Source organism: Chiroxiphia lanceolata, chromosome 7 (assembly GCF_009829145.1).
Source record: "Chiroxiphia lanceolata isolate bChiLan1 chromosome 7, bChiLan1.pri, whole genome shotgun sequence".
NCBI classification, from domain to species: domain Eukaryota; kingdom Metazoa; phylum Chordata; class Aves; order Passeriformes; family Pipridae; genus Chiroxiphia; species Chiroxiphia lanceolata.
The window spans coordinates 22,211,224-22,235,423 of NC_045643.1; the positions used below are offsets into that span (position 1 = coordinate 22,211,224).

The window sequence follows — 24,200 nt, forward strand, 5'->3', positions numbered from 1 at the left end:
TTCTTAGGCTGTTGAATAAGTTTTCAAAGGGTGAACACCATCATGTTCCTGCATGTCTCTGCCTGCCTTAATTGTGCATTGCTTGAGAAACAATAAGCAGTTAGAAAATAAAACCATTCGTGATTTTTTTATTAATGTACAGTATAATGATCCATTTGCACTGTGCATGAAAAGCCATCTCAATTTCTTTCCTTTTTTTAGTGGTTTTGTAACAGAAAATCAGCTTCCACATAAAATTCAGTATATATCCTGGTCACCCGTTGGACACAAATTGGTTAGTAAAGATAATTGTTAGAATGAATTTGCTTTGTGTGGATAGAAGACATTTGTCTGCCTTCGGTTTTTATTTTGTTAGGTCATATTTTTGACAGGCTTGTGTTTATTAATCTTGGTTGTGAGCAAGAATGACAAAGAAAAGTTTTAACTTGTTAAAATTTAACTTGTCTGTGTCTCAATTGAAGATAATCCATGCTCTCAGCTATGTTATGTGTTTCAGTTTGCTCACTGGTCTCTTATGAAGAATTGACCAAAATAATCGTATATAGGATTAAATGCAGTTTCAAGGACTAAAAAATGATAGATTTTCCTTTGACACTATATAACACATGAATTTATTATGGAGCTTTAGATATGCAGTATTTAAAATCTGTTCTAAAATTTTTAGTCTAGGAAATGGCTGCCAGATTCTTATTACAACAATGTTGCTTTCTCTTTTTTTTTTAATAGCTCCTCGATAGCCAAGTGTATATTTCTCATTAATTGTAATAGAACTATCTTGTAACAAGTTTATAAACTTTTTTTATTCTTGATTCCAAAGCATCAGCCCAATAATAGTGGTTTTTTAAGCTGCTTATCCACTATTGACAAAATATATATGCAAGAGAAAAGATTTCAAACATTTCAAAAAATACCCAAGGCTAAATATTTAGCCCAGGGGGATAAATATGAATGGAAAACTTACTAGGATTTTTTTCATGTTCTACCAGAGTATTAGTTCTCTCACATTAAATATTGCTATTTTCTTTATCAAGAATTCTGAAGGCAGAACACAGTGAAGATAGTTTCCTATCTTTCTAGTAATAATAGTCTGTGATGTTTTTATAAAATAGTCTGGAATTGTTCAAGGCCGGGCTGGGTGGGGCCGTGAGAAACCTGGCACAGTGGAAGGTATCCCTGCCCATGGAAGGGAGGCTGGAACTAGACGATCTTTAAGGTTCCTTCTAACCCAAACCATTCTATGATTCTGTAGTCCTTGTATTGTATCTGAGAGTTTCAGGGGTTGCTTTGTTTTCAATTGGGAGCACAAAGTAGTTAAAATGTTACGGTGATGTTGCTAACAAATGCTTGCAGCTTAAAAAGGCAGAATTTTCTGAGGCTGATGCTTCTGGTGCCGGTTTCTTAACCCCATGTCAATTCATTTGATTGAAATTTAGAGATATCCAAGACCTGCATTTAGAGATATCCAAGATAAGCATTCCTTACAAGAACTCTCTTTGGGCAACCGATTTACTAGAAAGGAACAAACGAGCCTAGACAGAGTAAAGCCTTTTTTTGTCTCTTCTCACTTCACATAGGCCTTTTGTCAGATTCAGAAAAGTCCAATTATTTTCTTTTCAGTCACTTTGTATTTGATTTTATCTTCTACTTTTGGTGAAACAAGAAGAAAAAGTCACAAAACAGTTCGAGGGTCTCTTAAAAAACAACAATTTGAATGATTTGCAAAGGTTCTAATTTTTTTTCATGATTTTCCACACACAGTGTATAATTTATTTGCTGACCTACCCTTGAGGAATTTGCAAGGGCCGTTAGTGTAGCATTTATTTCCCTTTCTGTATTCATTAGGTTGTCCTTGTGTAATGTAAGAGCATTGACTGCAGAAGATTGGAATCTAACCCCTTTTATTGACTACACTCATAAGAAATATTTTCTCTTCCTTAGGTATATGTATATCAGAATGATATCTATTTGAAACAAAGTCCAAGAGAGGCACCAATTAAATTAACTAGTGATGGAAAACAGAATGAAATATTTAATGGGATTCCTGATTGGGTCTATGAAGGTAAGTAGATCTTGAAGGGCAGCAACTAACATGATAAATGCTTTGTTTAGATTACCCAGTTCTCACAATCCATTCCAAAATATCTGTGATGATACTTTTTTAGAGCCCTAGGTTACTCCATTTCCTTATTGTATTTGCTGTACAATGGCTGAATTTTGTATTCATAGTGTGTAACCAAACTACTGAGTCTTTGTTACTGGAACTGTGTCAGAACTGTACAAATTTGGCTTCCTGCTGATGCACAGGCAGTGGCTGGGAATTAAGCTTTAATGGGAGTTTTAATTTTGGTGGAAATTTGGCACTTCAGTGAATCCAAAAAAGTTAAAAAAAAAAAAGAAGAAGACATGGACACAAGAAAACCCCAAGTGGGTTAAATAGGATCTGTGTGCCTGTTTCGAGATTTCTTAAGGCCTCTCAGAATTGAGATGTATTGCGGTATGTTTGATGTTATTTATTTATTGTAACTGTCTTTACATGTCTAGGTTGCTGAGTAGAATGCTAAAATAGATTAGAAGATAGATTACAATGATAAACTATTATTTTATTTGTTTTTCCTCAGAGGAAATGCTAGCAACAAAATATGCACTGTGGTGGTCTCCAAGTGGAAAATATTTAGCATATGTACAATTTAATGATTCTGACATACCAGTTATTGAATATTCATATTTTGGTGAGGACCAATATCCTAGAAAAATAATTATCCCATACCCAAAGGTATGTTTTATCATTCTTTTGACTTCCTTTCTGTTGAGAAATAAGTTATGAAAATGATAAAATTAACTGTACTTAAGAAATTATTGTATTACAGTAGTTAAATCCATTGTGACTTAAATGAAAGAAAACAAACTTGGGCCAAGTTCTGAAAAGCTGTACATACATTCAAAACTGTAAATATAATATCAGTGAAATAAATGGAATTACTCATGCAAGTAAAAAGCCTGTGCAAAAGTGCATGTTTGCATGGTCAAGCCTTGTTTTTTTCAATTCAGTTTATTTATTGTGATGTGCTAAGTATGCAGTTGTTATTTTTCATTACAGTAAATAAATTATGACATTTTTTATTTTTAAAAATAAAGGCTATGACAGCTTCAGTTTATTTGCATACTTCGTAGGGCTTTTTGATCTCAAGGACCTTTGGATTTTAATTGCCTTCTAGTGCCAGATCTAAGGCGAGACAGTTTTGGGTTGGCATTTCTTCAGCATGTGTTAGAGAGCTCTGCTGACTCTTGTCACGTTCATATGATTGGAAGGGATCATATTAATGTATCTTAAGAAGTTGCTCACCTGTCAACTGGGTGCGTTACAGCTCTAAGGTAAAACTGGATGGTTTAGACCACACATGGAGGAGAATTGAAACACTAATAACGTATGCAATGAATAACCAACCATGAAATCAGTTTAAGCAACCATTTAACAGCTGGGATCAAACAGCGCTTGCAATCATGTGAATGTACTCCTGGAGTTTTATGCCAAAGTAAGTGTAGTGTGTGCTGCAAAGATCCACACTGCAAACAGAACACTGGTTTCCATCAAGCACGTTTTCCATAGAGAAAGGCACTAAATTTGACTGTTTAAAAGGTTTTCTTCTTTATATATTAAATGATGCAAAAATAAGTAATGTACTACTGCTGTAGTGTCACTCTTAGATCTTATAGGACCACATTTGCCCTGTTATACTCAACTGAATATGTATTTCGTAACATATCTACTTTTTTGCAAAAAGTGTTGTAATTTTCCTCGATCTGAATTGTTTGGAGCCTGGTTTGAATAACCTGATACATTTTCTTTTAAGGCTGGGGCTAAAAATCCTACTGTTAAAGTGTTTATTGTAGACACTACTTACCCTGAAGTGTTTCATCCTAAGGAGGTGCCAGTTCCTACAATCATAGCATCCAGGTAGTGTGCCCTCAAGTATGTCTTTTCTTGTTTTAAAAAAGTTTTTACCTATGTGTTTTAAATGCTTGAACTTCTGAGTTGTTCTGTTTCTAACACGGGACTGCCATATTAATCTCCTAGAAGGATCAGAAGCTAACTAGAAACGCTGTATTTTGATTTAGCCCGTCCATATGATACATTGTTATAAAGGACAAAAAAATACCCTTAAACAATGGAAGCTTTGCTTCTTCCACAGAACAATATGGGGTATTCAGTCTGGAGCAATGCTGCTATATTCCTGTTGTTTAATAACCACCATTTCTTTCTGGTTTTATTTTTTAGTGATCACTATTTTACTTGGCTTACTTGGGTAACAGATACTCGAATCTGTGTGCAATGGCTAAAGAGAATCCAGAACTTTTCAGTCTTAGCCATTTGTGACTTCAAAGAACGTTCAAATACTTGGGACTGTCCAGAGGTAATAAAGTTGGAAATATAAATTTAAAATTGTTGAAATTAGCATTTACTAATCCCTGCCATAATTGCATTTTACAGCGTTTGGTCAGATTCATTTTTACTAGTAGTGATACCTTTTTTCAATATTTTAATTGCTGGAGAAGGGCTGAAAAAATATTATTTACTCCAACAAGAAATTGAATCACCAAAATATTTTTTTGTGCGAGGCTTAAATAACGACCAAAGCAACAAAACCCAGAAGAATGCTATTGAGAAGCTTTTAGTACTGTTGTTTAGTTCCTCCTTGCTTCGTCACATCCAAAAGTGGAACCATACAGGATCTGTATCATCTTTTAAAAGAAAATCTAGTTATACCATGAAATTTGATGCTAAGTCTGACTAAATCATGTCCTTTATGATTAATGTTAAATTAGTTGAAAGAACATACTGATTAAAAGAGGGGAGCTTTTCAGGAGGAAGAAAGTCTTCTCTCTTATTAAGTTTACATTTGGAGAGAGCAAGCAAGTTTTCAGAAACACAAACAGATCTAAAAGAAAACTTCAATCTAATTGCAACAATAGGTCTACCTTTTGTTTAAATATATCATTCTATGATTTAGACAGTTTGGAAGGAAAATCATGTTCTGCTAAGCAGAACAGACCTCTGTAAAGCCTGAAGAGTGTAGACACTGATAAATTCATATAGATCATAAAGGAAAGACAACTCTAAATTTCAGTAAATCTAGTATAGAAATCTCTTTTATTGTCTTTTAGTATTAATGGTGTTTGCTTGTCTTGTTCTTATGATGCAACCTTGAACTAATGGAAAATAAAAGGCAAGAATATTTATAAAAGTGTTCTATATAACTGATAAATTGTAAATTCAGAGTTTATTGACACAGCCTTTTCAAGATGAAAATAATGTTTATTCCTCTGTGATACAGTAATTGTTGCAAATTTAAAGGGATGTTTAGGTCCTGTTATTTCAAAAACATAATCATTGAAGTAGTTTTCCACAGAGAACTGTCATAATACTTATTTCATGCAACATTTGAAGTATTTCCTACATAATTGTTCCACTTTATAAGTACATTAACATTGAATCTCTATCTTGCCTTCACGTAACCTATATGTTAATAACTACATATTTTAACATACAGAAAAAGGTGTAAGGGTTCTAGGACTCTACTATAATCCACCAAAGTACTTTAACACAAGCTTAACTTTTAGCACATAACCAGTTTTATTTATGTCAGTAGGTCTGTTTATGTGTTTAAAATTAAGCAAGTGCTTAATTGCTTTGCTGGAACCAGACCAGACCAATTAACATCTTGCAGGACTGTGTTCATGATCCTTGTTTAATTGCATTTCTCCATGAAACCTTATTTATGGAGTCACTACTGACGTTTCTATAATTCTATATTTATACAGTGATACAATGCTTTTATCACATTAAAGTTTGCACAAATGGCCAATCGAAGGAGTGTGAACAGATGGGAGTTCTGCATTAGCTCTATTTGCCATTAGAAAGTATATCTCTCTACATTTCCTTTGGCAAAAATAGTTCTCTTGTTGAATTCAGATTACATTGAGTTTCTAATGTACAAAAATCATGCTAGGATTTATGTACTTGAAAATAATAACAAAATATAATCTACAAGATGTTCCTAAAGTGTAGATTCATCAGAAATGTTCACGTGTTCAACTCCTGCTCATGTGAATAGGCTGTAGAAATAAATATTACTTTAGTAGAACTATTCGTGTGAGTAAAAGCTAGGCATGTGTTTGTGAAATTGGGATTTCCTATAAAGATGCCAGTTCTCTAATTAAATTCTGTAAATAATTTAATATACAGAAAAATCCCATAGAAATCAAGGGGACTACTCATATGAAAGAAGTTAAATATATCCCTAATGTACTATGTCATCAACATCTGAGTCTTAATTTAAAGAAAGGAAAATAAAGTCAGGATGTAGATATAAAACAAGGCATCCCATTTTTCTTATCTTAAAAAGAAGTAAAATCCATCTTCTCATTTAATAGCTCAGTGGAGCCCTTGCAAAGTACTAAACAGTCTTCTAAGGCACAAGTACCTGCAATTTTTTTTTCCTTATTCTTCTTTATAAATACAGTATTTGCAAGATTTTGTAAAATCAGGCCCTTAATTATCTCTAAGCTAAGCACCAGATCTGGAGACCCTAGATTTTTATGTTCTTTTAGTTTACGTATTTGGCTTTTATTTTTAAGTTTTTTAAGTTTTACATTTAAAAGATGTACCCAGCAGTCACATCATCCACTGTTATAAATCAACATCACAGCTCTTAACTGAAAGAAAATATGAACCAGCTGAAAATCTGAAGTAGACTTTTAATATTCCTGAAATTATTTTATTTGGGTTTTTAACTGAAAAATTCATGAAATTAAGTATTTGTTCATTCTTGGTTTCAGTCAGAAGGTTAGATAGGGTTAAAATAATTACTCTAGATTTTATTTAGCTCTGATGATAGCTGTTTAAAAAAATTAGTTTAACTAACATAATTACATTAATACGAAAATACTTCAGACAGCCTTCAAGTCCCTGAAACTTTACAGCAAGTATTCTAAAATTCTCTTTTACAGGTGGCTACAGATTTGTTTATTTGAAGATTTTGAATCTCCAGAAACTCAATCTTCTTAAAGACTGTACATTTGATTTTGTTTTTCAGAATCAGCAGCACATAGAAGAGAGTCAAACAGGATGGGCAGGCGGAGTAGGTTTTCTTGTTGTATTCTCTTTTGATTCACTGAAAAGCTACAGCTTTCTGCATCTTCCCATCAGTGTTTTGAAACATGAAGCACCCTTCTGAGTCATAACAACACTACTGCTTAAACCTGTTGCACTGTAGGACTGAGACTTTTAATACTGTGCTAGATGTAGTATCTGGCTACCTGCTTTCTAAATTTAAAAACCTATTTCTGCCTCCATTTGAAAATCTTAGACCAGCTGACTAGACACAACACTGAAGGAAAGGAAGTCATGAAAAGAGGTAGATTTATAGTGCAATGTAATTATTAGAAGCATCCTGGAGGCTAAGAATAGCTGTAAAACTCCTCTGATGACACTAGGGCAAAGGATCAGATTGGCTATCATAGTACTTGAAGAGTAAAACCTGCCCATTCATAACAGTTTTAATGCCAAGTGCTGCACATCTTCAGCTGGTGGGAACCTTCAAGGTAAGACACCCCACTTGCAATGGTAGGTGATACTTCTCTGTAGCTACTTCTAAGCAAAAGAAGTTTTTCTCCACCCAGTAGAGACAAAACACATACCTTTAGAATCTTGCAGTAAAAAACAAACCTACAAGGAAATTTTAGGAGCATGAGATCAGTATTTACAATCACATAGTCCAACTGTGAATATGTACTACTGCTTATGTTTACTTATGTTTACAGGCAGGGCAAGTTAGCAGAACCCAGTGTGCAGAACCTCACACTGTGCCTGAATGTCTTGCAGTGGACTTAACTGTGAGCTTCATTTTCAGTACACTGTCCTTTAGGAGAGCACACATTTACAAGGATTAGTTATTTTACTTCATCCTTTTCATTTTTTGCCACTTCTCGTGAGATTCTCATGGCAGGTTTTTATTACAGCTAAAGAAATTGCACATATGCATAAATCCTCTCTTTAGCTTTTATGGGATTTCAAGCATTAGGAATCACAGAAGCAATCTCCAGGACAATTTAACTTGTGGTCACAAGTTCTAGTCTAGCTTGGGTTAGTATTCTTCAAAAGTCATACTCACTGCAGAAGGTCTGGTGCTATGTTTGAAATTCTTGCAGGTCATTCTTCTGTCTTCATGTTTTGAAAGTAAAACTTAGAGTTGCAGTAACTGAGCCTTGACTGACAATTTTAGTAAAGACATGATTGTTTGAAAGGAAGCAAAAGTTGAGTGATCTCATCTGGAATAATCTGTTCTTTAAAATTAGTGGAATACCATGGGAAACATCAGGTATCCATTTATTTAGTGCTGTGTTCATTGAAACAGCAAAACTCTGTGGTCCACAGAATATTGAGTCTCGCACCATTCATGAACATTGGCTTTATTCAGAAACTTATTTTTTAAAAATCACCTTTCTCTGATTTTAATTAACTAAAAAAAGGTCATTTGGAATATACAAGTTATTCCACTTACATGTAGAGAGCTCACATTTGTGGCGTGCTTGAGGTATCTGTATTATCAGTTTAAGAAATCTGACATGACAGGTTAGAAATTTCAGTCTGTAATGACTGGGAGATTGAATATCATAGGTCCCCTTTGAACTGATTTTATAAACAGTTAATGCACTATAATCTGTTAAACAGCTCGGACAGTCTTACTTACATCTCATCTACTGTTTTTCTTCCATTGTTTCAGTTCTTTGTTTCTACACCTTATTTTACGTCAGACAGCAGTTCATACTACAAAATTTTTAGTGACAAAAATGGTTATAAGCATATTCATTACATCAATGGCTCTATGGTAAGTCAAGCAAAGTGTTCTACATTGATCTACTGTAAGTTTCTGAAATAATGCTACAATATTCAGTAACTTAAATATCCTCCTACACAGGAGAATGCAATCCAAGTTACAAGTGGAGAATGGGAAGCAATATACATTTTCAGAGTAACAAATGATGCAATGTAAGTATCATGAAGAAAACAGACTGTAAGTGATGTCAGTAAAAGCAACACAATCATTTGAACACCATTTGTTAAATCGTTAGGTTATAACTAGGTATAATTTGGTTTTTATCTGAATGCATCCACTACAAATTTGTATACAAAGGCACTGCATAGGTTTGCAAACATGGTTTACTTCTGAAAGATTCTTTGTAAATTGTCCTTAATTTTCTATTTTATCACCTCTCTTAGAGAGACATATTTAAAAATACTTCATTTATTCATGTGTTTAATCCTTACACAATTTGCAATTACTTGTCTTTTTATGATGCCTCATTCAGCTTACTGTATAGATAGATACAGCTTACATAATTGGAATGGTTAGCTCATGAGAATTAAGAACTATTTATATGTTTTATGTGTCATCTAATCATAGATTGAGTGAGGATTTATTAAAATAAAAAGTATATAAGCTTAACTACTCTTCCATTGCATGCAAAAATCTCAAAAAGTCTAAATTAACTTCCAAGATGGCTTTTCATCTTGCTGCGGGTTCATAGGTCATAACTTTGTGGATTATTTATTAACATATAAATGAATTTACAGTTTCTATTCAAGCAATGAATTTGAAGGCTATCCAGGAAGAAGGAATATTTACAAGTAAGTGTTATCAACATTATCTTAATGATAGTAGTTTGATAGAAGATATCTCTGAATTTGTTGATAAAACAATTTAATTTCAATATGTTTAAAATGTAATTTCACAAGATATTGTAAGTAAATCTTCACCTGAGATTATATCTGACAATTGAGGAGAAATAACATCTAGGATTCAAATACACTCTTGGGAAAAAAATCGATAAAGAGGCCAATCATTTATTTTTAAATTCAACAGTTCAAGTACAGTTCCTGTATTCAAGAATGTGGTGCAGACACATATGAAGTAAACTGTAGCAAAATAACTATTTATTTTATTTTTCTCCTAGAATCAGTATTGGAAGTAAACCTATAAGAAAACAATGCATTACTTGCAATTTAAGAAAAGAGAGATGTCAGTATTATACAGCAAGATTCAGTGAACGTTCTAAGTATTATGCCTTGATCTGTTATGGTATGTATAGCATGGGAGCAGATATATAATCAGTTGTTCTTTCAAATTTATCAGTGCTGTAGTTAATACTATAGTTATGTGGTTAATATGTACAAACAGTGAGGTCACAACCTAAAAAAAAAAAAAAGAAAAAATATCCAAGGTTTCCCTTTTGCGTATTTCATATAAAGTTTACTGTTCTTCTGATTCTGCACTGACTGATCAGCTGAAAAGTTCCTTAGAATTTCTGTTGAGCTGAGAACCAAATGTAGCAAATAACAACACCTTTCAATCATTCCTGCACAAAACAGTCAGTAAGGTCGTCACCATGTGAAAGGTGCACACCTTCACAAATACGATGTGACATATTCTCAGAAGAATGTTTCGCATTGTTAATTCTGCATTTGCCTTATGTAATCACATCTCAGGTATTAACTAGATGTCACTTCATCTCTAGGGTGGAAGAGTTTGTTAGTGGATTTAAAGTTCCTTCTATTATGTTTGCTAAGCAATGCCTGTATGTATGCAAGCCTTTGTACGCACAGTACCTTATGTATTTCGTGCAGCAGGGACTTGTGGGTTACCCACCAGAGAAGATTCAGATCTGTGTGTCAATTTAAGCTCTTTAACTCCTGTCAGTTACCAATGTTAATGTAATATACACTACATCACCAAATTCCAGCTTCAAACTGTAAAGTGCCTTCTTATCATTCTTATGACAGGTCCTGGGATTCCCATTTCTACTCTTTTTGAGAACCACGGTGATAGAGGTACTGCAAGTATCCTGCCTATTTGTGAGCAATTGTTATACTCCTTGATCTTCACTATGCAGATCCTATAATACAATATTTAGGCTTGTAATCAAGAAGTCTTTCATCTTATTTGGTATTAAAATATCTATTATCCTTCTAAATTTGTTAATTAGTGAAATCCAAATATGAATGAAAACACTGATGCCTTTATTTTAATTCCTGAGTCCATCACTTTTATAGGATCCTGATGTTTTTCCTGTTTATCCATTATAGATAAAATGAACATCAGCAACTCTTTGTCTACCAAATTTTGAGTCAAACTTTGTAGAAAATACTGTGCTTCACAGACTATTCCTTTTCATATTTGGATGAACAAAAGACTTCTTGCTTTCTTTCATGAGGCAACACTACCTTATGCAAAAGGCAATGGTGTGCTATTTAAAGTTTGACCCATTGTGCTGTACTAATTAGAATTTGGATCAGTGACTTGCTCTTTAGCCGTCAGTAGAGATGTCAGGGAAGAGCAGAAGTTCCTTCAGATGATCAGTTCAAAAAACTGCTTCAGACAAGGTGTAATTATTAATGCAAAGTGGAATCTTCAGCAAGAAACATTCAGAGCCCTCATTCTTTAAGTAAGCCTGTCAGTGAGGACTGTTTGCAACCAAGCTGAGGAGGAACTTTCTAACAATGAAAATATTATTTGCTCTGAAGTGAATTTTCTGTCTCTGTCCCTTGTTTTTCTCTAAAAGTTCATCTTCATCTTAAAGCCCTCAATGTTAAGCCCTCTTAAAGCCCTCCCTGAAATGTTACAAAAACTAGCATGATCCTGTATAAAATTTCAGTGACTTAGCATTCTCTTTCCTTCCCCAGTAATCACTGGAAATGAACTGGTAGTTGTAATGGTCCTTGCAGTTCATCCCGTATTGATAACTATTAACTGAGTGATGTCTGACTAGAAACATAAGGACATGGAAACATAAGGAAGACAAATGCCACAATATTATTAAGCTAAATTAATCTGTGCTGACTCAGGTAGAAATCAATTAATTGCAATATAATATTTAGACTCCAAAAGCAGTTGGTACATCTTAGTTTTTAACCACTCAAAAATGTTTGCAGATGGAAAAGATTGGTTAACATGTCTATTGCAATTATGCTATAAAAACACTGTGTTCTGATATTTCTTTTGCAAAAGGTTTAAATACAGTTCATGCATGGATTTTTTCATATATAATCTATTCTCAGAGCTCTCTGTTTTCCCTGATTCATTATTACCTTGTTTATCAAGGGCCCCTACTACCTTATCAAACTGTGAATTGCATGAAATGCAGCTAAGTGCCCAACTGCAATTATGTGTTTCTTAACCTCTCTGCAGGAGAGAAAAGTTTCATGTAACGCATTTTCACTACTGGTTTCATGATGTCTCACTCAACTGTGCTATTATTCTTCAAGAATAAAAACAAATTCAGGCTTGTCTTAGACTTTTTCATTACCTTTTTTAGATTAATTTTCCTTATGTCCCTTGCTTTCATAATCTCTTCTGTGGTACAAAACTGTTTTTAGTAAATCCATTTTCATAGAATCATAGAATCAGACGGGTTGGAAAGGACCTCTGAGATCATCAAGTCCAACCCTTGGTCCACTACCACCACAGTTGCTAGACCATGGCACTAAGTGCCACGTCCAGCCTCATCTTAAAAACCTCCAGGGACGGAGAATCCACCACTTCCCTGGGCAGCCCATTCCAATGGCTGATTACCCTCTCTGTAAAGAATTTCTTTCTAATGTCTAACCTAAACCTCCCCTGGCACAGCTTAAGGCCATGCCCTCTTGTCCTACTGCTGATTGCCTGGGAGAAGAGACCAACCCCCACCTTGCTACAATCTCCTCTCAGGGAGTTGTAGAGAGCGATGAAGTCTCCCCTGAGCCTTCTCTTCTCCAGGCTTAACAACCCCAGCTCCCTCAGCCTCTCCTCACAGCACTTGTGCTCCAGTCCCTTCACCAACCTCGTTGCTCTTCTCTGGACCTGCTCCAGCACCTCAATGTCCTTCCTGAACTGAGGGGCCCAGAACTGGACACGGTACTCGAGGTGTGGCCTCACCGGCGCTGAGTACGGGGGAAGAATCACTTCCCTGGTCCTGCTGGCCACACTGTTCCCAATACAGACCAGGATGCCATCGGCCTTCTTGGCCACCTGGGCACACTGCTGGCTCATGTTCAGCCTCCTGTCAGTCAGTACTCCCAGGTCCCTTTCTGCCTGGCTGCTCTCCAGCCACTCTGTCCCCAGCTTGTAGCGATGCAGTGGGTTGTTGTGGCCACAGTGGGTTGTTGTGGCCAATTGGCAGCATTTTGATATCACCCATGAATTTTAGTAGGATATATGCAGGTAAACTAATATACACCAATTTGGAAGCTCCTTCCAGAATGTCTACAATTCACTTGTGGTATTGGGCAAGTTTCAGGAGTTTTGAGGGGAAGCAGGGAAAGGGTTCAGCTTAGTTTGGGTGAGTATCCAAAGCTAGGATGATCTTTCAGCCACAAAAAAAAAAACACTTGAAGCTACTTGTCAAGAGTACTTTGAAAGAACAAATTCCACTGTTATATTTCCAGCATTTCCTGAGCACTACTATCTAGCTCAATACATATTGAGAGAAGAATACTTCTTGTATTTTTTTGAGCATTTCCAGAAACAGGGAGGGGGGAAAGGTAAACTAAAAAATAAAAATCTCCTGCAATTTTAAAAGGTTCTTTCATTTTGAAAGTGAAGCTAAAAGTCACAGATTTCCATTATGTACAACATTCTTCATCCATCACTACTCATTGGAAAGCACATAAATAAACAAGTCAGACACATGAAAGGATGAATTTTGCATTTCCAGCTCCCACTATTTTAAAAAAATGGGGTGACGACTCTGCAAGAGGAAGAAGTTTCTTCCATAACATGTGGGACTCTAACATTTAGAGGCAACATGTGAAATGATTTGCATTGCAAAACGTACATCCTATAAAAATCTAATGAGTATTTGTGCACTGCAATACCAGTGCTTTGCTTTCATTTAGCTATGTGATCAAGCCCAGTTAGAAGTGTCTGAGTGGATTTTATTACTCTGCTTGTAAAAGTCAGATTTCCTTTCTGTTCTAATAACACAAAATAAATGAATGTTAATTAATGAAGAGAAATTAACAATAAGTCAGTTAATAATTCAGGCATTTCTTTTACTTAGAGCTCAGAATATTGGAAGACAATAGGGAATTACAGTCTGCTTTGCAAGAGATCAAGCTGCCAAAAGAAGAAGTTAATAAACTTGAAGTGGATGGTATAAGTAAGAATTACACATCCTTATTATACTTTTTACTGCTACCATTTTAATATTTTTCCTTAATTTTGTGATAGTAAGTATTGTCTTTCTGTAGAACAAACTTGTTAGCCTGTCAGATTGGGAAGAAGAGGCCTGGTTCTGCCCTGCTCAACAACTAATTTGTCTTTGCCTCCGGGTATCTGTCAGTAAAATAGTAGCTAAAATACATCTCTGCTTCACAATACAATTTTTTTTTTTAAATTCTTTAATACTACTAATAAAATATTTAAATATTGTGTAAAAACTATATAATGTGGTGGTAATAAAATGTGAAATATAAACTGCTGTTCATGTTTTATACATTATATTCATTTGCACGCACTGTTCTTTTCACTAGTGACTTTACAAACAGTATTCCATGGTAATAAATTAAAAAAGTTTCAAAAACTAATTTCTGGTAATCTTAACAACTGTTACATTCCTAGTTATGCTTTTCTAGGCACCTGGAAAAACTGAGAACTAGGCTTTTGTGAAATAATAATTTTATGCACAGCTAAATTAAACTAAATGTGGGTACTTTTTTTCTTCAAAGTTGTTATTCAACAGCTCCATATAAACAGTTAATTGCATCAGTTCTGTATTTCACAGTTCATGTGTTGTGTACTGTGTGCTGATTCATGTTCATATACTCTTACACCAAACTCTGGATTATGCGTAAAGGAATCATTTTAACCACTAAGAATATAATTTTAATATGTCTTTTCTAGCTTTGTGGTACAAAATGCTTCTACCTCCACAGTTTGATAGATCCAAGAAGTACCCTCTGCTTATTCAGGTGTATGTAACACTTCCTTTCTTTGAATTCTGTTTTGTCAAAAACGCCATACTTTTTATAATTTAACAAAACCTCGTACATTTGCAACATTTTAGGAAGTAAAAGCAAAACTGTGTAGCTCTGTACTGTTTGTTGTGGTGGGGTTTTTTTAATATATTTCTGGAAAAGAAATTTAAGCCAATGGAAATGGATAAGGTTTTTAATGTTAATCTTAGTATTGTAAAGGTTAGTTTCTCAGAGAAGGAAAAAGGCTAAAAACATGTGGGCTATTCCTTGTAGTTCTTAGCCCTGTAGCTACTTCTGTTTATTATGAGGCAGACTGAAAGTATTGATTTCAGCTTTTTTAATATGAAAAATACAGGAGCCTGCTTAATTTTTTAATTAAAAAAAAAAAAAACAAATGCCTAAACTATGTGGACTGGCTTCTCTAAGAGCATTAGAAATAATTTATTGCAGGCAAAAAAGGCAATAAAAATTGCAGTGGAAAAAAAACATAATAAAAAAAATATGCAGAAAGGAGAAATGAGTGGATGTAATAAACTTTGCATCATTTTATTAACTAGTGATGATCCAAAGGTCCAAGAATGCTAAGTATGTTTGAATGAAGTTTAGAGTAGAAGAGTCCTGTCATTGAGGTCAAATGTGTATTTGCTTTGGGCCGTTCTCATGAGGAGTGTCTCCCTGTATTGCTCAGCTCTGTAGGGTGTGTTCTGCCCACAGCTCCAACAGCACATGATATTTCTCACTGAAACAATTAAGATCTGGTGATGGCCAGAAAGTGTAAAGAGCTCTACTTCTTTCTTCTGTTTTCTTTGGTATTGCTGACTGCATGTGGAGATCAAATGCAGAAAAGCACCAAGAAGGGCTATTACCCCTAAGGAATGTAGAGAGAGAAAAGAACTGAGTCTTTGAGGTATAACTCTTCCAAGATTCCCCTTAGGACAATCACCTGATACTGTACCCCTTAACCTGAGCTAAAACTTATTATTTTCCTTAAGCATAAGACCTAAATGATTAAGATAGATTTTAGATAGCAAAATCTCATAAATATATGAAAATGTTAGCTGAATTGTTTGTCTACTGGGCTCTCTGAACAACAGACACATAGCAAAATATATGTGGAGAAAATGTTAGCATACACAGCATGTATAGGTATATTCCAGTGTCCAGTCACCATTTATAAATGAGCTGAAAATGTGTGAATTTTCATCCTCAGGTATGGAGGACCTTGCAGTCAGAACGTAAAGGAAACATTTAGCATTAGCTGGATAACCTATCTTGCAAGCAAAGAGGGAATTATTGTTGCTCTAGTGGATGGCAGAGGGACAGCTTATCGAGGTGACAAAATTTTGCATGCAGTATATCGAAGACTTGGAGTCTATGAAGTGGAAGACCAAATCTCAGCAGTGAAGTAAGTAGACTATCTCCCTGTAAAACTGTTGTACTTACATGTCTGGAAGTAGTAATATGAAAAAAACCCATTAAATTCTCAGCCTTTCTTCTGAAGAGCTGAGGTCTTCAGGAAATAAGAACACTTGTAAAAATAAAATATTACTGTTTGCTTCACGTCAGTGAGATTTTGGGTGGTATGAAGTCCATATACCACTAAGTCCACATCTGGACCTCACCACTTCCATTGTGTTAGAGCATCATCAAAAGCTTCAACCCTAGGCTTAAGGAAATACAAGTGAAAGTGGTGAGAGGTAAGCCAATGTATTATCCATTATCCTGAAGTTTTCCCTGTAGGGCAAACCTACCTCAGTGACCATAGAGATCCATAGTGATTATATAAAGGTCAAATGTGAAGTTTGTAGCAAAACTGAACCTGCCACAAACCTTCTAAAGGTCAATTAGTAATAAACTTGCATTCTGTGCTATGCATAAACTTGCATTATAGGATAGTTAAGAACAACAGAAAGTGCCTGAGGTCCCCAATAGGTGTTCCCCAACAGCTGCTCCTTTGAATCAAAACACTTAAACATGTTCTCAGAGAAAATAATTCCCTATGTAGAGTTTTGGGAAGGGAATGAAAGCTGAGGATTGTAAAGAAAGACTGACTGGTAATCTTACAGATGCAAGTAGCACTGCTAAAGTGAGCCGTTAATTTGTTAAGTGTTAATTTGAACCCCACAGAGATAAGTACAAGGCAGGAATATGGAATTTAGTCTAGCCTAAGGAATTTGGCCCAGCAGAGTATGGATAGATTTCCAGGTGCAACAGTAAGTACCCTCTTTCCTTCAGACCCAACTGTGTACCTTAGTTAGAAATTGGATGTAGCAATCCAGGCTTTCACAGCTTTCTCTGCTTGTTTGAGAACACTGCCTGTACTTAAAAGTGTGTGTGAGGAGGATATCTGCTCCTTCCTCTTTCTGCCTTGTGATAATTCGTTTCCTACTCAATGATATAAACACACCATTTTCCCTTTCAGTGATAAATGAAACAGAATAGCTTTATATAATGTCAGGTTTTTTCTATTAATCTATTATTTTATTTTCTTTACTGAAAGTTTAGGAGGAGTGGCATACTTTAAAATATCACAAGAATGGTTTTTCATTACTCTGAATCATCACTCAGACATGAAATGTCAGAGACAGAGGGAACCTAAACTGATTCTGCAATTGCAAAATCTGCTGAGACAGGCCATGAAGAAATGACCTCAGTTTTCACACTTTCCAGTTTTCTGTCAGCACCTAAACTAAATTTTTATTCAGTTAAATGTAGTGCATTCCATCTTCCTGATCTAACACATGGTTTAAGATGCATGATTTTTAGAGAGGACTCTATACTCTAGAGGAAAGTTCTTGGAATGGCTTTTACTGTTGGAGGAGCCCTGGGGACTAAGATAGTAATGTAACAAAACTGATTCATTTTTTTGCTTTTCTAACTTTGTCCCACCCAGATAGTGTCCTGAATTTTGGGTGTTGTCAGTCATTTATGCTTGTCCTAATAAATAAGGCCAATATGTGTCCTGGGATGTATCTGAACCTATTTGGTTTATCTGTCACTGTCAAACCTTTATATTCTTTTGCCTCGTGTCTTCTTTGCTGTTAATAATACCTCTCTAGAAATACAATCTTCAGACTCTGATGCAGGATATTTTAGGACACCTAATATTTATTATTCTCTTTAACCTGTTTGACTATTTCAAGCTCATTACCTACTTGGAGTGTTAGAAGATATTTTCCTCCTTATCATTTTTTATTATAATAGTAGTATGAGCTTTTTACTTTTCAGGCACATAAAGAAGAAAGCTTATTTCTCCAGGGAATCCCTAATCTCAGAGGCTGATACTGTGCCTCTTGAGAAATCAGAGGCTAAATAACTAGGTGGATTTCAAGTATAGGAAAAAAGAACTCTTTTGCCAAGAAGCCAGATGAGAAGAGTCTTCACCCACTGGAACAAAAATTATTATGATGAAAGTATTAATTTCAGTATTTTTTCTTCTTTCAGGAAAAATTCTTCCCTTTCCTCTGAAATACCTATTAATTGAATAATTGATGCTTTGTAGAAATCAGACATGCTATGCTGAATATCAGTTTGCACAAATTGGTGGAATGTGTGGAAAAAATGGAAGAAAAACTATTTTTTGCTAATTTTTATAGTATTAGCAATCTTTTGTAATAATTCGTTTATTTCTATGATTTTCTTTTCCACAGAAAATTTATAGAAATGGGCTTTATTGATGAGAAACGAATAGCAATATGGGGCTGGGTAAGTAAGTGATTGAGTTTTTTGTATCTAGCTTTAAATAATCATGCAGTATAATTTTTTTAACTCTTCCTTATTCTCTATGAAGTTTCTTCTACCCATGCATAATGGTATTACTGAAGGAGATAGTTCCTGTTGGTGCTTATATACTCACAATTGCAACAGTGCAAGCCCTCAAAAAGGAATCTGTGGCAGCTCAAGAGGGAATTTTGAAAAGCTTATGTCTAATACATTGTTTGGACTTTAAGTGAAGCCAAATTGAGATGTTTTAATTGGCTTCACTTTTAACTTAGAGACTTACTGGCATGGTTTCAAAATTCAAGTATTGTCTGTTCTGATCCGAGATTACAATAATGGGAAAAGTCCTATGACTATCTCTCATGAGAAAACGTGACCCTTGCATCATCCTGAGTCACTGTGTACTTTTCTGTAATGGTCAGTAGGGATGAATGTGGGTCTGAGACCTTTTCAACTTTGATAGCTTCACCAAGTGGAAAAATTGAACAGTATGGGAGTTATTTCAAATTATTAGCTTTGTAACACTCCCAGAATCTTTAATAGACAGATGTACTGCAAGTCTTTATTAATAAATGGACATATTCCACTACCCTGAGGCACTGAGAAATAGAGTAGCATACCTCAAGTACAAACTTTAGGATAGTACTGCATTCTAATAGGACAAAATTAAATTATTGGAATAGTTGGGGTTGTTTTTCTATGCTGTCAACTTCAAAGTAGGACCATTCATAAAAATGAGATGCAGAGCTATTAGTGGTTTTAATGGGAGAACTGAAGCCATCTTCAGTGACAGCACAAATGCCCCACAGCCCCTTTAGAGAGATTTTTAAGATGTTTAGGCCATTTGACTCAGTTGTTCATGTTCATTGTGAAGGGCTGAATCAAGAATGCATAGGCAGAACTGCTGCCCTGCCTCCTACCCAGCTTCAGCAGAACTGAATTATACTGTATGGGAGAACAAGCTGATAAGCAACACCTGAGGGTCTCATGGATTAGGGATGGTACTGTCAGGAATGCTAAAGGGAGTTGGAGGCCACACTTAGTCCTTCTCTGAGTAAATTAGTAGCAGCTATCCAGCAGTAACAGGCTGCACCAACTAAAAAAACTTACAGAGTAAAATGGTATGTTAGACACTAATTAACATTGTCCAATATTTTTCTCCACATACATGTTTGTTTTTCTCTAATTATCATCCAGAAAGACCTCTTATTTCATTCTCTTTAACTGCTTGTCTTTGCCAGGAGAATTATTCTGATCTATCCCTGTTTGTTTTGTTTATTTTTGCTGGGGTTTGTTTGTTTATTTGTTTTCATTGGCCCAGTTTCATTGTAAGAGGTTTGCTCAGAAACATTCTAGAGGATGGATCTTTTAAGTTTCAGTTCAACTCTAAATAAAGAAATTGCCTGATCTTAGATAGCACGTGAGCAGGGTTGCTAAAATCTTTCTATGAAGCTTCTAACAACTAATATTTAAATTACTTTGATCAGACACTGCTATAACACCAGGATAAAACAGGTACCATATGATGAAATTAAGTGACACAGACAGTTAAAAGTGTTTAATTCTAGAGTAACATTAGATAATTTAAGGCCACATGAAAACATTTTAAGTCACATCATATTTTATTTCACCACAGTGTTTTCAGAACCAACTAAGAGCTTGCACATATCTAAAACGTTGTATCCCAGTAGCAGATGTGATATTAAAATGATAGCACTACTGACAAACCTATCAGTGTTTTTTCCATTTTTCTTTCTATTTATTATACCATTTCCTGGTCCATAAACTTTGAAAGGAGTTGAGAGGTATTTCCTTATTTATAGCCTGCAGCTTGACAGATATGCATGAATTTGTACTTTCAGTCTAACCAAACTTTTCAGCATGGCAAAAGCTCTTAAATAACCACTAAAGCAATTCAGGTTGTGAACTCTATCTCTCTGCCTGTTATAGCGAATAGATTTATCAGCCCAATCCTAATCCTTTGCTTTATAGCCTTGTGGACTGATTTTTAAAAAGATCAAATGAGCAGATCAAATGAGCAGGAAAAATTCTATGAATTGGTGTTTCTATTACCATATCCCTCACTATCATTTCAAGCTGGAGTGTCAAGAGGAGAGAAGAACTAACTTAACTTTTTTACAAAAAAAATATGTAATAGTTTTGCTTATTTCCCTTAATCTATCATATACTACTGAGATAATCTTCAGAATTGTTCATGACACACCCCATATTTTTATCCTTCCCTCCATTCCAAAGTAAACAAAACCCCATTATTTCCCAAAGACCTTACATGAGCTTTTCCAGTCTCGGTTCCATGTGCTATGGAGAGCCAAACCAAAGGCTTTTTATTTATAGTATTTTCCTGTCTCAAAAACTAGCCCCACACAGTTTCACAGATCTATTCTGTTAGCCAGGCTTACTTACTAGTGCTACTACTTATTTATTTACCTACTTAACTTCTGGCTATGAACTTATTCTTCCTTTCTGGGTCTCAGTTTGAGGAATAACAGGAACAGTGGCAGGCAGTAGAGAGGAATTGCTCCAACCTCGAGTTCTCAAGTAGCTGAGTCTGTTAGTACTGATGATTGTGTTGGTTCAATATACCAATCACTATCAATAACTAGGTAGTTTGTTAAGGGAGGGAAAAACCTATAACTCTTCTTGAGGTGAACATTGAAAGGATGAGAGGCAGAGAACACAAGTTGTCATAAGGGAAGTTTTCTTTAGGTTTTAGGAAAATGAATTTATGAAAACAGTGATCACTGTTGAAGTGGATTGAATAGGGAGGCTGTGTAAAATGGATGTGACTGATCGACCTCATTTAAATCTGAAGTTAGCCCCATTTTGAGATTTAGGTTGCATTAGATTACCATGAAAGACCCTACCAACTTAATTTTTTCTTTGAATAAGTGATAATAAGAGCAGTATCCTGTGATATGCATTGAAGAAGTAGCAAAAAAAGAAGTGATTCAATAAAATTGTCTAATCTCTCTCACAAGGAATCACATCAGATCCATTTGAAATCACTGATTTGTTTTTTAAAAAAGCTTTTATTGCTTTGTCTGCTATGCATTCAAAGCAAAATATTTACTTTGGAATTGATTTATATGAGTTTGATTCTTCACCAGTAATTTTAAACTGTCTGTGATTTCTCCTTAGTCCTATGGTGGGTATGTAACTTCTTTGGCACTTGGATCTGGTAGTGGAGTATTTAAATGTGGAATGGCTGTGGCTCCTGTTTCCAGCTGGGAATATTACGGTATGGAAACTGATCGTAAATACTGATTTGGAAAGCAAGATGTAGCATTCAATGGCTTCTTAAATGAAATCATTGCAGGAGACTGGTGGTTTGAAATGTAAAGACGTTGAAATTACTTAGACATAAAACTCTTAAGACCTTAAGTTTAATGTTTTCCTTGCTGAAAATAACTGTCTGCAACTGGCAGTTTGGAACAGACTTTGTTACATAGAAGAAGGTATGCCCCAGTAATTCCATATGCACATCTGTAACAGTAAGTGTGTAAAGCCCTCTCAATAAACTGCTATAGTAAGGAGTGATCTTCCTAAAAATCCTATTAAAACAGTATCACTGAATTCAGAAGCAGCTGAACTGATTTTTCTGCCAGTAATGAAATCACAGTGCACTTCAGATACTCAGATGACCTCTGTCAGGAATCAGTATCTATGAAGACTGCAAGGTTATTTCCCAAAAGCAGTAGAAAAGAGAGGGACTTTTGTGTCTGATATAATTTTTTAAAAATTAAATATTTTTTCCCTTTAAATGTTTCTCAGCCACACGCTCTGTGTTGTTGTGTTATGATACGTATTTTTATTTATGTTTATGGAATTAGGCTCCAAACTGTTCAGAGGAAACAACTCTCAGAGTATAGTCCCAATGCCTTCCTGTGTGAATAAAACAGGCACATATTCATACTTGCCGACCTGTTAATCTTTTGGCATAGTGTAAAGGAACCTTAGTGTAAAAAAAAATCATGGCATGCATGTTTTCAATGAGTAAAATGTAGCACTTTGAACACATTTACTTAGCATATGGTCGTTTGCTAAGAAGTCTTGGTTATGAAAAAATTTTTTGGTTAAATGGAAAAGATTCCTTCCCTGACTGCTAGCACAGACATTCCTTGTATTTATGGTGTTTTGCAAACAAAGGGGGAAATATTTGTATGACACAGGAAGCATAGTCTTTATGTTTTCACAGGCATCAAGATTTTTTTTAAGACATTTTTACTCACAATCACAAAATTATTACCAAAATGCAGACATGAAGCACTGTTTTTGCAGAAGTCCTTAAATAAAAGAAGAGTTATAAAAATTTGTCTAGGCATTAAAAATTGAATGCAGTTTTTTAGTTAAAGTAGATTAGATCCGCACCATTGCAATCTTTACTTCAGCTGAATTTTCAGGAGGAAGTTTAAGAATCTTGCTAAAAATGTGTTGTAAAATCCAAACAGGCAAATGTACCTCTACTAAGGAAGGAAGGAAACAGGAGGAAGTCATGAGTCATAAGTTTTGGCAAACAGAGGGCAAAACTACAGGATGCTACATATTTGAGTCTCTAAGTAGTATCAGTATAACAGAGAATGTACTGGCCCCATAGAGCTTCTAAATTCTGTCCCACGCTGTTTTAGATGCACAGAGATTCTGGACCATAATCTTTCTTCAGAAACCATCCCACCCCCCTCCATTTTGAGTCAGTTAGTAACAGCCGAACAGTTATAAGATGTAAAGGGAAATTCTATTCAGGGATAATGTATGTTAAAAGCATTAAATCTGTGACTGTTTGGTCAAAATTTATTTAAATTTATCTCCTTTTCCTTCTTTAATAATTGACAAGCTGAATCTTCCACTTAGTCATCATAATGCAATTCTGCTGACCTCTGTGAACTTGCTGTAGCTATACTGCTAGAAGAGTGGAGAATTTGGCTCAGAATACTGTAGAAATGCCAGCCATTCAGAAAGAGTCTATTTTATTGAAAACTTAAGCCCAATATGGTTGTTTGACACTGTGTTGACAACAGATATTGCACATTTTCTGTTTTCATGGAATGATAAAGGATTTTGATAAAAGATAGGCTATTTGGAGTTTTTGGTACGTAGTATATTATAAATTATCTTCAGAAGCTTTGTTTGGCTGATCTGAGAGACATAGTACACATCTCTAGCACTCAATGATAGCACATGTAAAGGATACATAATAAACCATTGGAACAAGAGTATATTGAGTCATTTTCCTTTTCTGGTAGGATTCTCACTTCTATTTTTTAGCAAAAGTATTCTAATACAGTGTATCAAGCTGGACAACAAGATAGACAATCCCAATTCGTAATGATTACAATGGCAGTCACCTCTCTTTTGAAAGGGAAAGATGCCAGGTCTTCTTTGTCAGAAAGCCCTGACTCCGTTAAATAAATAAAATTCTTGTAATACTGCAGCTTGACTGCTCAATATGTGT

At 35.1% G+C, this 24,200-nt stretch overlaps 1 protein-coding gene across 1 annotated transcript in view; it reads left to right on the forward strand.

Annotated features, from left to right (window-relative positions):
• FAP (fibroblast activation protein alpha) overlaps positions 1–24,200 on the forward strand; it is a 40,399-nt gene that overhangs the window by 11,201 nt on the left and 4,998 nt on the right. The window contains exons 7-22 of the mRNA XM_032693106.1: positions 202–274; positions 1,939–2,059; positions 2,619–2,773; positions 3,852–3,955; positions 4,277–4,412; positions 7,095–7,139; positions 8,784–8,888; positions 8,979–9,049; positions 9,635–9,688; positions 10,015–10,139; positions 10,841–10,888; positions 14,095–14,193; positions 14,937–15,006; positions 16,221–16,415; positions 18,661–18,715; positions 21,890–21,989. Coding sequence (XP_032548997.1) covers positions 202–274; positions 1,939–2,059; positions 2,619–2,773; positions 3,852–3,955; positions 4,277–4,412; positions 7,095–7,139; positions 8,784–8,888; positions 8,979–9,049; positions 9,635–9,688; positions 10,015–10,139; positions 10,841–10,888; positions 14,095–14,193; positions 14,937–15,006; positions 16,221–16,415; positions 18,661–18,715; positions 21,890–21,989 — 1,556 coding nt within the window. The remainder of the gene's footprint in view (positions 1–201; positions 275–1,938; positions 2,060–2,618; positions 2,774–3,851; positions 3,956–4,276; positions 4,413–7,094; positions 7,140–8,783; positions 8,889–8,978; positions 9,050–9,634; positions 9,689–10,014; positions 10,140–10,840; positions 10,889–14,094; positions 14,194–14,936; positions 15,007–16,220; positions 16,416–18,660; positions 18,716–21,889; positions 21,990–24,200) is intronic.